Source organism: Musca domestica, unplaced genomic scaffold (assembly GCF_030504385.1).
Source record: "Musca domestica strain aabys unplaced genomic scaffold, Musca_domestica.polishedcontigs.V.1.1 2, whole genome shotgun sequence".
NCBI classification, from domain to species: Eukaryota; Metazoa; Arthropoda; class Insecta; order Diptera; family Muscidae; genus Musca; species Musca domestica.
The window spans coordinates 15,616,683-15,633,342 of NW_026712249.1; the positions used below are offsets into that span (position 1 = coordinate 15,616,683).

General features: G+C 28.1%; 1 protein-coding gene across 3 annotated transcripts in view; it reads left to right on the plus strand.

Annotated features, from left to right (window-relative positions):
* Positions 1–15,706, plus strand: part of LOC101901648 (rho-associated protein kinase 1) — an 81,629-nt gene extending 65,923 nt beyond the window's left edge. For 2 of the 3 annotated variants that reach the window (XM_059121865.1, XM_059121864.1), the window contains exon 11: positions 922–1,356. In XM_059121865.1, coding sequence (XP_058977848.1) covers positions 922–1,009 — 88 coding nt within the window. In that variant the 3' untranslated portion in view covers positions 1,010–1,356. Of the gene's footprint in view, positions 1–921; positions 1,357–15,540 lie in introns of those variants that run through there. The other variant, XM_059121866.1, reaches the window with a different exon arrangement.
* The last annotated feature ends 954 nt before the right edge of the window (positions 15,707–16,660 follow it).

Genomic DNA, 16,660 nt, shown 5'->3' on the forward strand with positions numbered 1-16,660 from the left:
AGGGTCGAAGTTTTAAATAACCAAAACTATTATGAAATCCGAAAAAAGCATCCAGTTCTCTTCATATTTCACACATTCCATTGCTTCTACTAACACAATATCTGCTGAGAAGATGGGATATATCGGACATTTTTGGGGATTTTGAGAACAACAGATTTGACCATGTTTCCAATTTGAGCAGTGTGGTGCTTTTTTTTGCTGCATTTGGTCACTTTCAATTTTTTTTTTGTTATCCTCGATTTTGCCTAAATATTGAATCAAGCTTAGATCATGTATAACAATGGAATATTTCGATCCCCTCCTTCGAGTATATTTCTAGGTAATGAAATTGTTTCCGATATCTGTGGTTTAATTCTCTTAGTTCACATCACATCAAAGTAAATACTCAAAACTATTTTCAAAATAATCATATTTCTGTGTCTCTTATATTTTTTTCTTTATTCTATACACAAAAAAAACAAAAACATATCATGATGCTTTTATATGTATGTATGTGTGTTGCGTTTATTTCATGGGTTTTATAAATTTAAAAAAACAAATCTAAAAATACAAAAACAACTACATTATATAATTGGTAATTTCATTTTCTTGTTATTTTAATATTGTATTTTTTTCCATTAATTTTTTTCTATTTCTGTTGCTGCTAAACATCACCTATACTCCCATAATGTGTGTGTGTGTGTATTGTAATGAAACTACCCTATAACGAACGCTCTTGCGCCCAACTTACAAAATGCCCCCGAAAAAAAATCAACTCTCTTCTCCTCCTATTCATCATATCAATGTCATCAAACATAATATTTAAATAATAAAAACACATCATAACACCATCCTCTTACTCGGGTCCTGAACGAAACAAAACTCAATCCAAACGACCATATGACCGCCCGATCGATCGACCATCACCATCCATACATCCAGCCAATCAACACGTTCCAATTACAAGCCATATGCAGTTAATGTACAAAGATCAGCTACGCTGCCAGCAAATTCATCATTAAAACAGTGATTCTATTTTATTTTTTAATTAATTTTTTTTATTAAAACTATAAATATAAATATTACTATTTACTATTATTATTATAATTGTATACGTGTGTGTGTGTTTCTTTTTTTTTATTAATTAATTTGTATTTTTAATTTCGCCTAAATTCCATTTATTTTTATTTCCACATTTTGCTGTAATATTTTTCTCTCTTAATTTTATTTTATTATTTAATTTTAATGTTAATACTTAATTTTTAAAACAAAATAATTTAAATTAAACAAAGAAAAGAAAAAGATGAAAAAAACAAACGATGATCTTTCTACCACTAAAACCTAACGCTGCTGTTTTGTAATATTTCTGTTTTTATTTTTATTTCTTTAGTTAATATATATATATTTTATACATATAAAAGAACATTTATTTTTAACAAAAAAAAAAAAAAAAACATTTTTTGTTTGTTTTTCATTTTTGCAAAGAAAAGAATGGGATTTTTTAATTTTTTTGTTTATTTTTTTTTTCGCCTTGTTGTTGTGCATGTTTTTCTTCCGAACTTTCCGATTATTTTTTTTAAGTTTGTTTAATTGTTTTTTTTTAACAACTACTGAATGCGAAACATTGCAATCCAGATTCGTTTGAAAATGTATTTTTTAACATTTGAAGAAGTCGATATAGTTCAATTTTTCGGTTTTTTCAAATTAGGTATTAGTTAAACATTAGATAATTAACATAAAAAGTTGCTAAAGAATATAAGTTTGTGATTAGAAAATAATGAGGAACATACTTATTCATTTCTTAAAACCTTAAATTCTCAAAAAAATATATGTATGACAAAGGTCAGGTTTCGGATAAATTGTTCACATACTATATAATAAGCTATCAGATATAGAATAAGAGACCAACACTTTATTTCCTAATTAATCATTAAACAGGGTGCCTTGATAAAATTTTGGTCACCTTTCAGAAATACCTCTTTTATGTCTCCATTTTCTGTGAAAATATATGAGGAAATGTTAAAAATTTAACTGTAAAAAGTTCGTAATTATACTCTCAGGCATATGGTCCAAAGAGACCTAGGGTATTAAAACGTTTAGCCCGTATGAAATGATATATACCCTCTATATATCATTTCATACGGGCTAAACGTTTTAAGACCCCAGGTCTCTTTGGACCAAATCCGTTTCAGGACATTTAGAGTCGATCTAGCGATGTTCGTCCGTCCATCTCTCTGTCTGTCTGGCTGGCTGGTGCGTACGATAATTCTCAAAGGGAGTATCCGATTTGATTCAAACTTGGTACATCGTAAATTATTGTTAAAATTAGATCGAGTTCGAAGGTGGACAATATAGGTCCACTCCTTCTGGCACCTCCCACAGAAAATGACAACATTTTAAAAGAAAATAATTTACTGCACAGAAAGTGAAAGGATAATCCGATTTTGCTCCAAATTTGCAAATCCTAATATTTGCATCCGTGCTAGGTCATGTGCGAAAATGGACATTATTGCTCCACTCCATCAAGTATCTCCCCCACAAACGGTCAAAATTTTGAATAATTATAATATTTATAAAATGTGATGTAAGTGTCTTCAAATTACACACATCATAATATTTTTAATAACTCATAGCCTGGGGTGAAGATGGTCAAAATTTGAATATTCATGAAGCTCATAAAACTCGAAATTAATATCCGATTTCATTCAGACTTGGCACATCTCAATATTTCCATAAATACAAGATCTGTTATAAATATGGTAGAGATCGGACCATTCCTTCAGGTACCTCCCCCACAAAGTTTCAATGTTTTGAATAACCAGAACGATTATAAAATCCGAAATAAGTATCCGGTTCTTTTCATATTTCACATATCTCATTATTTCTTTTATACAAGATCTGCCACTCCTTTTGGTACCTCCCCCACAAAGGGTCAAAATTTTAAATATCCATGAAGCTCATAAAACGCGAAGTTAGCATCCGATTCCATTCAGATTTGGTATATTTCAATATTTCCATCAACACAAGATTTTTTATAAATATACATACAAACATTTTTGCTAACACAAGATCTGTTTTGAAGGCGATACCACCTACCTCACGCATATTTCATATAAAGTGAAGGAAGTACCAATATAGTCCTAACCTGGCACGTTACAATATTTATATCATATTTAGTTAGGTCCGATTCGAAATGGACAATATGGGCCCATTCCTTCGAAACCTACTCCATAGAGGGTCAAACATTTGAATAATCATTACAGAAGTCAAAATATATTTAAATAATCGAACATTGGTTGGGGGTTTACATTTGTCGGCGACTGATACTTTTTAAATTTGGTCTGTTCCAGAACTGCAAGATTGTAAAAGTTTTTACTACGATAACCGATTTTCCCTTTATGATATCGAAGAAAATGGCAAAACTAGTAGATTCTTGCAGGTACTGGAACAGACCAATTGTTATTAAAAACTTACCACATCAGGACCCGAATCCATTGTTCAAATATATAATAAGCTGTCCGACATAGAATAAGAGGCTTACGATTTTTCTTGTATAGATCGATATTTATGATTTGTCCCATATTAATAAGGAAAGGGTTGCCTTGTTTGAGGTTTCAAAACCAGATGTCGAATAGGGTCACCTTTCGAAACACATTTATAGTGTTTTCATATGAATATCTATGAAAAGTTAGATATTCAAAATTTATCGATTTTTTTTTTTCGATTTCGAATTAAGGAATTTGGCCCAAGGCCGAGACGGAATTCTGAAATTAGTTGTTGGTGTGAGATATAGGGGGGTTAATATTATGTTAGTTTATCTACTATATAAAAGTTTTCATTATATTTTTACTACCTCCTATTATTCGTGGGAGACACCATCCATCTATCGGAAGTCAAGATAGAGTCACAATATTTAAAATAAATCAAATTTGCTATAGACATTTGTAGTACTTTTATATGTTTGGCCTTAAAGGGGAGCTTTATCGCCCTCGTCTCTATATAATAGTACCTATATACCTATATACCTGATTCCAGCCAATTTCCAAACTAGCGTGTTGCGTTGAGACATTTTTAAATACTGGTGAATAACTTCTCTCGCTACAAAACAAACTTCATTATAGGTTCAATATTGGATATAGACTACCTCTCGATTTGCTTTCCGACTCCTACTCCAATTCAACTCAAGGTCTTGTTATCAGTCCAGTCATGAATAACAATTTCGGGCAGAAATTCTCTCTTTTCCTTTTCATAACCTCCACCATTCTATGGAGGGTATATTAGCTTTGTCATTCCGTTTGTAACTCCTCGAAATATTCATAATAAACTCTATAAAGTATATATATTTTGGATCAGCATAAAGTTCTCGATTTAATCGATTTAGCAATGTCTGTCTATTGTAATCACGCTACCTTTCGAACGAATTGAGATAGAAGGCTAAAATTTTGCACACATGTGTATTTTGCTAGTATGCATGTTAGATTCTTGAATGGGTCATGTCGGTCCACGTTTTCGTATAGCCCCCATATAACGGTACCTCCGGATATTGGGTAATTTGATCATTTTAGCGACACCATTAGGCCGAATTGTCTCAAATCGTATTGGAGGTTTGTAATGGGTACTACAGCCTATGCCTAAAACTTTCGTATGCAGGTCCTCGTCTTCGTATATCCCCCATATAACGGTACCTCCCAATATTCGGTATTTTTATGTTTTTAGAGACATTATAGAACGGAATTGTTTTGAATTTGGCATAAAAACTTCACAATAGGTACTTAAGCTTATGACAAAAAATTGCGTGTGCAGGCCCACGTATTCATATAGCCCCATACAACGGCATCTACCATTATTCGGTATTTTGACGATTTTAGCGTCATTATTCACCGGAGTTGATGGATTTTTTACATTTTGTGACAGTGGATACAATAATTTAAAAGGTAGGGCTTAATTATTTTTTTTTTTCATGGGTTAAACATTTTCGTATTTGTCATTTGACATATTTACTAAGACATTTATAAGGGGGTTTCGGTATTATCACCTTTAGATTTATTTCCTTTAATTCGTCTAAATCTTTACAAATCATTTAATTCGGTGGTTAAGTGGATAAACATAGTACTTGGAATTTGAAAACCTCGACCCGCCTTGTCATGTCATTTGGGTGAATATCATATTATTCTCTCTTGTCCTTTGTCCCTTTAGATGGTATCGATTAAGAAGTGTGAATATGGGTTTTGGTTCAGTGTAAATTATAGAAATTAGTTTTGAGAGCTGGTCCTTTCGAATGTATACAAATCAATTTTTCAATCCTTTTTTGATTTTTAACTCATGTCCCGTCCGCAATCATTATTTGTATTGTTTGCTTTATTTTCTTTCTCTCTTCTTTTAATTTTTTGATACCCAATTTGTTTTTTTACCCAAATAACCCCTTAATTTAATGAACTTTACAGTTACAGGAGAAGTGTTTCCCATAACGTTACCTCGACCGCCCATAGACATCGTCCGATGACCCCAACCAAATCCATGCAAAAAATATTTCTGGAGACATTCTTTTGAGAAAGCAGGTCCTACATATATATGTAGCTTATAGCAAATTAAAGCAACGATTTTAGCAGCATTAAGAGGCTTAACACCATACACAGCATGTGCTTAAATGTTTTTCACTCTTTTACTCTCTTAGCTTTATAGCTTTATTTTTTTTATTCTTTCCACTCTCTCACTTTCTAAGACGTCTAGTCAAGAAATAAATACAGGGTACATCAACTGTTTTAAAGATTGAAACATTTTCAGCAGACAGCGACATTTTTTATTCATCCCAGAAGATTTTGAAAATTATAGTTTTTATCTTTGCATAAACATGCACATGTTCATAAGTTATATGCAATTTATTTTTGGAATAAATGCTTGCTTTTTTCACGTTCATTGTAAGCGCCACAGGGTTAATTTCAAAATTAAAGTATCTCCATTTTACGCCAATATTGTGATTTGGGAGGTCATAAATTTCATAAAATGGGATTATGCGACGTTGAGGTTTTTTTAAAAAAAGGTTTAATATTGGATATTCAAAAATTATTATCTATCGCGAGCTTCAGATACAAAATTTGAAACGATTCCGATGAAAAATAAAAAATGATAAAAATACTGAATATTGAGAGGTACCGCCATGTGTGGGCTATATATTTACAAGCAGGTTGGTAATGGAGAAGAAAAAAAAGATGTGTACGGAAACCCGTTTCAAAGCATTACGGAAGGTCAAAAGTCGCCCGAGCCATCTATATGATGCCCTACACCACCATGCGTATTTAGTAGAGCTCCCGTAACAAAAAGAGCTTGTGTTGGGAATTTATGTGAAGAAGATCATACTAACTGCCAACCTTATGTGAATGTGTATCATGGCTTTAGGGAAGTCACAATTTGGGATTATATAAAAAAAACTAATTATTGGAGCAATAGATATACCTGACCGAGTCTCCACCAATTGTGAAAAATTCGGTTGAATATGAAAAAATCTATTCAATTTGGGCTGATATTACATATATGGTGGACAATGACCGTAAGACCGGATGAAGATGTATGTCGAAGCTATATTAAAATCTGAACCTATCTCAATAAAATTTTGGCAGAGGTATTTTCGAGCTATATCAGATGTCCGATATCAATTTTCATTGTTGTGGAGTGTATATTACGCATGTGAGGGACTTAAAACAGCAAATCGGATAAAACATATATGTATATGGGAGCTATAACTATATCTGAACCGATTTCCACCAAAGTTTAAAGTCCTTCCTTCTGGGCTGAATTTAGTCGGAATGGCCAAGAATCAGTTCATTTGGGCTGATATTAGCCATTTGGGGCGCAATAAACCTGATATCGGACAAAGATATGTATGGGAGCTATATCCAAATCTGATCCGATCCCGATAAAATTTGGCAGAGGTATTTCTGAGCTGTATCCGTTGTACGGTATCAAATTTCATTGTTGTAGACTGCATATTATGCATGTGAGGGACTTAAAACACCAAATCGGATGAAACACATATATGGGAGCTATAGCTATATCTGAACCGATTTCCACTAAAGTTTGAAGTACTTGCTTCTGGGCTGAATTTAGTCGGAATGACCAAGAATCAGTTCATTTGGGCTGATATTGGCCAAGGGGTGCACAATAAACCTGATATCGGATAAAGATATATATGGGAGCTATATACAAAAAGTTATTTTTGAGCTGTATATGATATCTGGTACCAAATATCCTTGCTATCAGATGAAACGTATACATGGGAGCTATTGCTATATCTGAACCGAATTCGGTCGGATGTGCCAAAATCGAATCAGGTCATTTGGACTGATGTTGGTCATTTGGTACACAATTAACCCGAAATCAGTTGAAGATATATCTAAATTTTGATCGATTATCTCAAATTTCAATAGGTATCTTTGGACCAAATTCGTTTCAGGACATTTGGAGTCGATCTAGGGGTGTCCGTTCGTTGGTTTTTCATTCTGGCTGGCTGGTGCGGACAATAACTCTCGAAGACAATATTCGAGTTGGTCCAAACTTGCTATATACTCGTAGAAATATAATTGCCCACTCCTTCTGGTAACTCCACTCCATCAAGTACCTCCCCACAAACGGTCAAAATTTTAAATAATTATAACTCTTAAAAAAGTGATATGAGAATCGACACAATCTTCAAATTACACACATCGCAATATTTTTATTAACCCAACGTCTGGTATGAAAATGGAATATATCGGTCCTTCTTCCTTCTGGTACACCCAAAGGTCAAAATTTTGAATACCCATGAAGCTCTAAAAACGCGAAATTAACATCCGATTTCATTCAGACTTATTACATCTCAATATTTTTATCAACACAAGATCTGTTACAAATATGTTAGAATTCGGACCATTCCTTCTGGTACCTCCCCCACAAAGGGTCAACGTTTTGAATAACCAAAACTATCTTAAAATCGGAAATAAACACCCAGTTCCCTTCATATTTCACACATCCCATTATTTGTACTAACACAAGATGAGCTGCGAAGATGGGATATATGGATCCACTCCTTCTGGTACCTCCCACACAAAGGGTCAAAATTTGGAATATTCAGAAGCTCATAAAACGCCAAAATAACATCCGATTCCATTTGGACTTGGTATATCTCAAAATTTCCATCAACACAAGACCATTTGTTCTGGTACCTCACTCACAAAGGGTCACAATTTCCAATTCCTGTATCTGTCATAACTTGCGAAACAAGTCTGCGATTCTTTACAACTTGCTTTATCTAAATATTTCTCTCGACCGGAAACCTAAGATAAATATTGAATTTATGATTTCAGATTAAATTTGATATAAATGTTCGATTTTCTTGTAAATTTGCGTATACTAATATTTGTATCTGCATTAAATGAAGTATGAAAATTGAATACTTTAGTCCGCTATATCTGTTACATCACGCATATTTCCGCATTTTCCAAAAATTTGCACATATCTCACATAAAGTGAGGGAAGTAACCAATATAGTCCAAATATGGCACGTCGTAATACATATATCATATATATTTAGGTCAATGGACAATATTGGCCCATTCCTTCGGAATCTACTCCATAGAGGGTCAACAATTTAAATAATCATTTAGTGTATTTTTAAATTTCAAAACAATTTAATTTTATACAGGAGTTTTATCCTACTCTAGCATAGCATTTCCCGATACATTCAAAATCATTAATTCGAGGAATCAATTCCGAATTTATACTTTTTTAACTAAATAATGTTTATATTAGCTGTGTTCCCGTACTTTTGCCAATAGATTTCACCATTCAACTAGTTAAATAGTGGATAGACAATCAATCGTATTCTATTTGTCGACGTCGACACAAGTCGACGGCATTTGTGTTTTTGTATTCTGCCCGAAATGTGACTTCGACGTAGACTTTAATAGACTCTGATTGTGTCGTTCGATATTTTGATATCGACTTATATTTGTTTAGAGTTTTTTTTTAACAAAATAAATTAAAAACAAGTAAAAAAGCTGTAAGTTCGGTCGGGCCGAACTTTTAATACCCTCCACCATTTGGTACAAATTTGGCAGTTTCCAAAAAAAAAAAAAATAAAATCCGTTAAAAATTCTGTTAAAATCTTAAAAATACCGAATGCTTATACGACGACGTGGACCTGCATAGGCAACTTTTGTCATAAGTTATTACAATATTTAAATGCGAAACTTGAAGAAATTTCTGTTTATAATGTAGCTAAAATCATCAAAATTCCGAATATGGGGGGTACCGTTATATGGGGGACGTAGACGTGGACCTGCACAGACAATTTTCTGGCATGGGCTGAAGTATCCATTATGAACTTCACATGCGAAATTTGAAACAATCCCGGTAAAAAGTGTCGCTAAAATCATCAAAATACCGAATATCGGGGGGTACGGTATGTGGGGGCTATATGAAGACGTGGACCTACATGACCCATTTTCTGTTTTGTGCTGCAGTATCTATTACGAACTTCAAATACCAAATTTGGAACAATTCCGGTAAACAATGTCGCTAAAATCATCAAAATACCGAATATCGGGGGGCACCGTTATATGGGGGCTACACGAAGACGTGAACCTGCACAGATAATTTTCTGTCTTACGCTGTAGTATCCATTACGAACTTCAAATGCCAAATTTGACACAATTCCGGTGAATAATGTTGCTAAACTTAACGAACTTAACCTGCCTACTGGCAAAATATACATGTGTGCAAAATTTTAGCCTTCTATCTCAATTTGTTCGAAAGATAGCGTGATTACAACAGACAGACAGACAGACGGACATGGCTAAATCGTCTTAGAATTTTACGCTGATCAAGAATATATATACTTTGTTGGGTCTGACATGAGTATTTCGAGGAGTTACAAACGGAATGACAAAATTAATTAATAGTATGGTGGAGGGTATAAAAAACAATTGAAAATCCTCAAAAAAAAAAAAAAAAATAAATAAATAAATAAAAATTGGAATCAATTTAATAAATATAATTCCGTTACGGAATACCAAATAAATGTCGACGACGACAACAAGTGATACCATCGGAAAAGTGACGACAGTGTTGACGTCGACAAGTAGAATCAGGGGGAATGTTCTTAGGAGAGTACATATTCAGTTGTGCAGAAAATATATATAGAAACTACACTCCTCCCTTAATTTTTAAGTTCTCACGAGATTGTTTCCAAAAATAAATTTTAAAACAAGTTCAGGAACTCAGCTTTTGTTTACTACCTTACTATTAACACTAATCCCTGAAACCCCTATTTATGTTTACTAATTTATTTGTTTACTAAAAATGTACTAAAAAATACGTTCTATTTGTATATTTACTTTAATTTTATAAATAAATTACTAAACAAAAACAACAATTTGTGATGAGCTTAACAAAAAAAAAAAAAAAAAAACTAATTCAAAATTGTAAATGTCATTTTTATTTAACGAAAATCCTTCTTTGTTTTAATTAATTTTAATTAAATTTGTTTGTAACATTTCTTCCTCATTGTTATGTAAAAAAAAAATTCTTTATTTTTTTATTTATAATATATTTAAAAAATGCATTTTTTATTTTGTTTATGCAATATATTTTTTTTTATTTTCCTTGTTTTCTAACATCAAATCCTTTACCTTTATTTTCAGGCACTAAATTTTATTTTTACATTAAAAAAAAACTTTTTTATTCCATTAAATTTTATAAGTTTTAAGCAATTGCCAAAACTCCTCGAAGAGAGCCAATTAAAAAAAACAAAAATAAACTTAATAATACTTTATTTTTTTATGAATCATAATAGACAATAAAAATATATATTTTAAGACAAAAATATAACTAGAATAAAAAATTAAAAAATATTTTTATATAATATTTTAATTTTTTTAAGTTTTGTATATTTCGAAAATTTTAGGTTAAAAATCGCCCCTTCATATCTGGCAACTATCTGTTGGCTCTTTTTTTAAAAAAATGTATTAATTAATGATATATTTATATAATAATTATATTTATATAAATAAATTGTCATGAGCCTATTAAGAACCAGGTAAATATTTGTGTTGAGTTAATTTCTGTGTGAAAATGTTGATTTTTTAACGTCCTTTTCAATAATCCATACTAAAATTCTGATTTTTTTTTTAAATTTATTGGCTTTAAGATTATTTGAAGAACAAATCAAAAGGAAAAATTGTATTTTTGTACAACACAATTCGGCAATCGAAAACCAATAAACAAAAAATCATCAAAACACCGAATATCGGGAGGGACCGTTACATGGGGGTTATACCAAAACGTTGACCTATACATACAATATTTCGCCACACAAGCTAGAGTCTTTATAACCTACAAATACCGATTTTTAGACAAATCCGTGAAAAAATGTGGCAAAAATCATCAAAACATCGAATATCGGGAGCGACCGTTATATGGGGGTTATACCAAAACGTTGACCTATACACACAATATTTCGCCACATAAGCTAGAACCCATTATAACCTACAAATGCCGATTTTTATACAAATCCGTGAAGAAATTAACAAAACACTGAATATCGAAAGGTACTTTTATATGGGGACTGTACCAAAACATGGATCGATGTACCTCAATTGTATATGTATTGGAGTTCGAGCTATTCTGAACCGATTTTCATATTTGATGTACTTGCGTTGAGACTGAATTTGGTCGGATGTGCCAAAATTCAGGTCATTTGGACTTATATTGGCCATTTGCTGCAAAATTAACCCAAAATCGGTTGAAGTTATATATGGAAGGTTAAAAAAATCTTGACAATTCATTAAAAAATTCAATATTTTTGTCCTTAGGATGATAGAATTTCCAATTTGTTTCGGTGACAATATAATTATAATTATAAGTATAATTATATATAATTATCATTGTTGTTATAATTAACTAGAATTTATTATAATTATTATTTTTATATATAATTATAATAATTATAATGGTAGTATTTATAATTTTTATAATATAATTATAATTATATTTATACGAAATTTAAATAATTATAATAAATTATAATAAATTTTAATCATAAAATATTTAAATATTATAAAATTATTATTATTATTATATATAATTTATATACTTATACTTATATAATTATATATAATTATCATTGTTGTTATTATTAACTAGAATTTATTATAATTATTATTTTTATATATCATAATTATAATTATAATGGTAGTATTTATAATTTTTATAATATAATTATAATTATATTTATACGAAATTTAAATAATTATAATAAATTTTAATCATCAAATATTTAAATATTATAAAATTATTATTGTTATTTATAAAATTAATTATGTAATTATAATAATTATTTTTAAATCTAGTTATTATAATTTTAATTATAATTATAATAACTATAAAAATTATGATTACAATTATTTTTGTTGTTATAGTTAAAAATTTATATTATTATATTTTAAAAACACGTTTTTTATTTTTTTATGAAGAAAACATTACCAATTTTGCAACTAATAATTCCATTACTTAATATTTTATATGAAAAATAAATGAGTATAGCTTACTATTCAAAATTAAAACGTTTTATACAAAAAAAAAAAAATAAATAAATAAATAAATAAATAAATAAAATAAATAAACTGCAAATATAAAACAATAAAAAAATATAATGCAAATATATTCAAATAAAAATTTAAAAAAATAATTAAAATTATTATTATTAGGTTTTATTAGGAAAATATCTATATTTTTTAATTTTTATTAAAGATCTTGATATGTGTGTTGTTAGTTTTTATTTTTTTCTTAATTATTTTTTTAAGTTTGTATTTTTTTTTAATAATTTTTTACTTTATATTTAAGTCATTGAATGACAGTCATGATTTTATGTTTTATTTAGAAATAAAAATAGCTTGGTTTTGTGCTAAAAATTTGAAAATTTACAAAAAAAAAACTTTTTTTTATAATTTTAGTTTTTGCAATTTTTTTAAAGTAAAATATTCTGTTATTATTATTGCTTATTTTTTGGCTTTTTCTTATATAAATACTTCTCTTTTGATTATTTAAAATGAAAATTGTTTAGTTAGTTTTTTATTGATAATATTTTTATAACTTACTTTACAAAAAAATGCTTATGTAATTTTAATTTAAAATAAAATTTTATAAAAAACAAATTTATAAATTCATCTTGTTTCATTTTGCTTTTGTGTTTTGTTTTAATTTTTAACAATTTTTTTCATTTTTTTTTTCCTGATATTCAGTTTATTGCTTATTTTTTTACTTCCTCTTATATAAATACCCAGCCTCTTCTCTTTTATTATTTAAAATGAAAATTGTTTAGTTCGTTTTTTAATGATAATATTTTTATATCTTAATTTACAAAAAAATGCGTATGTAATTTTAATTTAAAATAAAATTTTATAAAGAACAAATTCATAAATTCAGCTTGTTTAATTTTGCTTTTGTGCTTCATTTTATTTTTTAAAATTTTTTCGTTTTTTAATATTTTTTTTATTTTTAATTTTTATTATATTTTTCCTGATATTCAGTTTATTGTTTATTTTTACACTTCCTCTTATATAAATACGTAGCCTCTTCTCTTTTATTTTTTTAAAATAAAAATTGTTTAGTTAGTTTTTTAATGTTAATATTTTTATAATTTAATTTCCAAAAAAATGCTTATGTAATTTTAAATTAAAATAAAATTTTATAAAAAACAAATTCATAAATTCAGCTCGTTTCATTTTGCCTTTGTGTTTCATTTCAATTTCTATTATTTTTTGGTTTTTCAATTATTTTTTTTATTTTTAATTAATTTTTATTTATTTATTTTTTAATTTAATTATTTTTTTTTGTATTTTTAAGTTATTGAAAGAGGGTTTGAATGACAGTCAAGTTTTTTTCTATTTCACATGCAATTGTTTTTTATTTATGAATATAAATAGCTTGGTTTTGTGTTTGAAATTTGAAAATTTACAAAAAAAAAACATATTTTTTTAATAGAATCTTAAGTTTGCAATTTTTTATTTTTTTTTAAGTAACATATTCTGGTATTATTTTTAGCTTCCTCTTATATAAATACCAGGCCTCTTCTTTTTCATTATTTAAAATAAAAATTGTTTATTTTTATTTAATGTTAATATTTTTATAATTTAATTTACAAGAAAAAAAAGCTTATGTAATTTTAATTATAAAAAATAAAATTTTATAAAAAACAACAAATTCATAAATTCAGCTTGTTTCATTTTGCTTTTATGTTTCATTTTAATTTTTTAAATTTTTTCTTTTTTTTTGATATATTCTTTATATTTATATTATTTTTTCCTGATATTCAATTTATTGTTTGAAAATGAAAATTGTTCTTTTTTAAATAATGTTAATATTTTTATAATTTAATTCACAAGAAAAAAAGCTTATGTAATTTTAATTAAAAATAAAATGTTATTAAAAAACAAATTCATAAATTCAGCTTGTTTCATTTTGCTTCTGTGTTTCATTTTAATTTTTTAAAATTTTTTCGTTTTTTTTCAATTTTTATTATTTTTTCCTGATATTCAGTTCATTGCTTATTTTTACACTTCCTCTTATATAAATACGTAGCCTCTTCTCTTTTATTTTTTAAAAATGATTTTTTTTGTTTTTATTAAATGTTAATATTTTTATAATTTAATTTACATAAAAAGCTTATATAATTTTAATTATAAAAAATAAAATTTTATAAAAAAAAAACAAATTCATAAATTTAGCTTGTTTCATTTTGCTTTTGTGTTTTATTTTAATTTTTAAAATTTTTCTCTTTTTTTAATTATATCTTTTCATTTATTTTTTTAATTTTTATATGTTTTTTTTTTTATAATTTTTTCTTGATATTCCGTCCATGAAATGGAGTAAAATGTTCCAATAGAATCAAAATTAATTATTTTAATTTAAACGGATATTATTTAAATCATTAAAATGGGTCTTAACTCTTGCCAGGTATATAGGGATTGATGAAAACAAATTGAATTGGATGTGAAAACCAGGAAAAAAATTTCAGAGATTTTATATTTAAAACAAATCAACTTTGCCATATAATCAGGACATAAACTTAAATTTTTCCGCAAAAAAATCAAATCGGTTTTAAATTGGCATTCAAAATTTACAAAAGTCGTAAAGCAGATTTCAACTTCTATTTTAACATTTTTTAATAATTTAAAATTTGAATCATATATTTTTAAATAATTTTGAAAAAAAAAAATGGATAATGTCTTTAATCAGATCTAACCGTTGGAATTGGTTATAGCAACAACTATGGCCTAATTTTAAAATTTTGTTTAAGATTATTTTTTGTTGAAAATAATACCAAAATCCTTCTTCATTTTCTGGACTGAATAAAAAATTTCCCTCCACTCATGCTTGCTTTAGAATGGCTTAATATCCCAGCAAAATGCTTCAAATATTGTTTTTATTTAATTCCCCCATATTAAAAATATTAATACATAAATAATTTTTTTATAAAAAATAAATTATTGATACATGTTTTTATTTTTTTTAAATAATTCTTTGCAGCCGTCTGAGAATCCTTCAACACCAATTGTCCGCATCGAAAATCTAGTAAGACTCCCCAATATTCGTCGTCGTTCTCGTCGCAGTTTTCTCAGCGTTTAAGTAATCGTTTGCTCAACAGTTTTATACGACGTTTCAGGGCCAAAAGAAGTGAGTGATTGAAATTTCGTAAGGAGATTTTTTATAAAATAAAAAAAATAATAAATTTTATTAAAAAAAATCAAAGCGAAATACAAACAAAAAAATACTTATTAATATTTAGTATTCAACGAATTTAAATTTAGTTCATTTAAGTAAAATATATAAAAATGAAAAAACAAAAGAGAGAGAGAGAGAGAGAGAGAGAGTGAGAGAGAATGAGAACGATTTGGGCATTTCGGAAATCAATGAGATTTAACAAACAGTAGGCCACAAAAAAAATCGAGATCAGAATGTCCTTTGAAAAATTCTTAAAAAAAAACATTGAAATTTGTATACAGAATTTCCTTGAAAAATCTAAAAAAGCGATTTGGGTATCTGGAAAATTAAAGAGATTCAAGATACAGAAGGCCACAAAAATTGAGGGTCTGAATGGAAAATTCGAACACTTTTAATCAGAAAGACTTTCAAAAAATGTATGAAAAAATAGCTAAAATTCGGGAGTTTTTCTTCTAGTTTTTCGTTTGGCTCGAGGTCAGAATTTAAAAAAAAGAGACGAATTTTTTTTTTTTATATTTTAATTTATTTTTCCGATATTTCGACTATCTTCGATAGTCATCATCAGGGATTTGAATTGGATTTTATCTCTTCTGTTATTAAGATCTCTGATGAAGCTTTTCCATCCTTTCCTTTTTACTCGAATTTTCCAACAAGATTTTTTTTTAAAAAAAAAAAAAAAAAAAAAAAAGCTTAGACATTTTTTATTTGAATGACCTTTGAAAAAAAAAATAAAATTTTAAATCAAGGTCCTTTGAAAAAAATACTATTAGAGGAATACTTAGAAATCTAATTATCGCTCTAAATTCCTTTGAAAGGATTTTAAAAAATAGAAATTTGGTTCTAAAGGTCCAAAATTCTATGAGTCCTATACACAATACATCCAATATCATCGGTTTGAAAGTACGAAAAAATTTCGTTAGAAAGA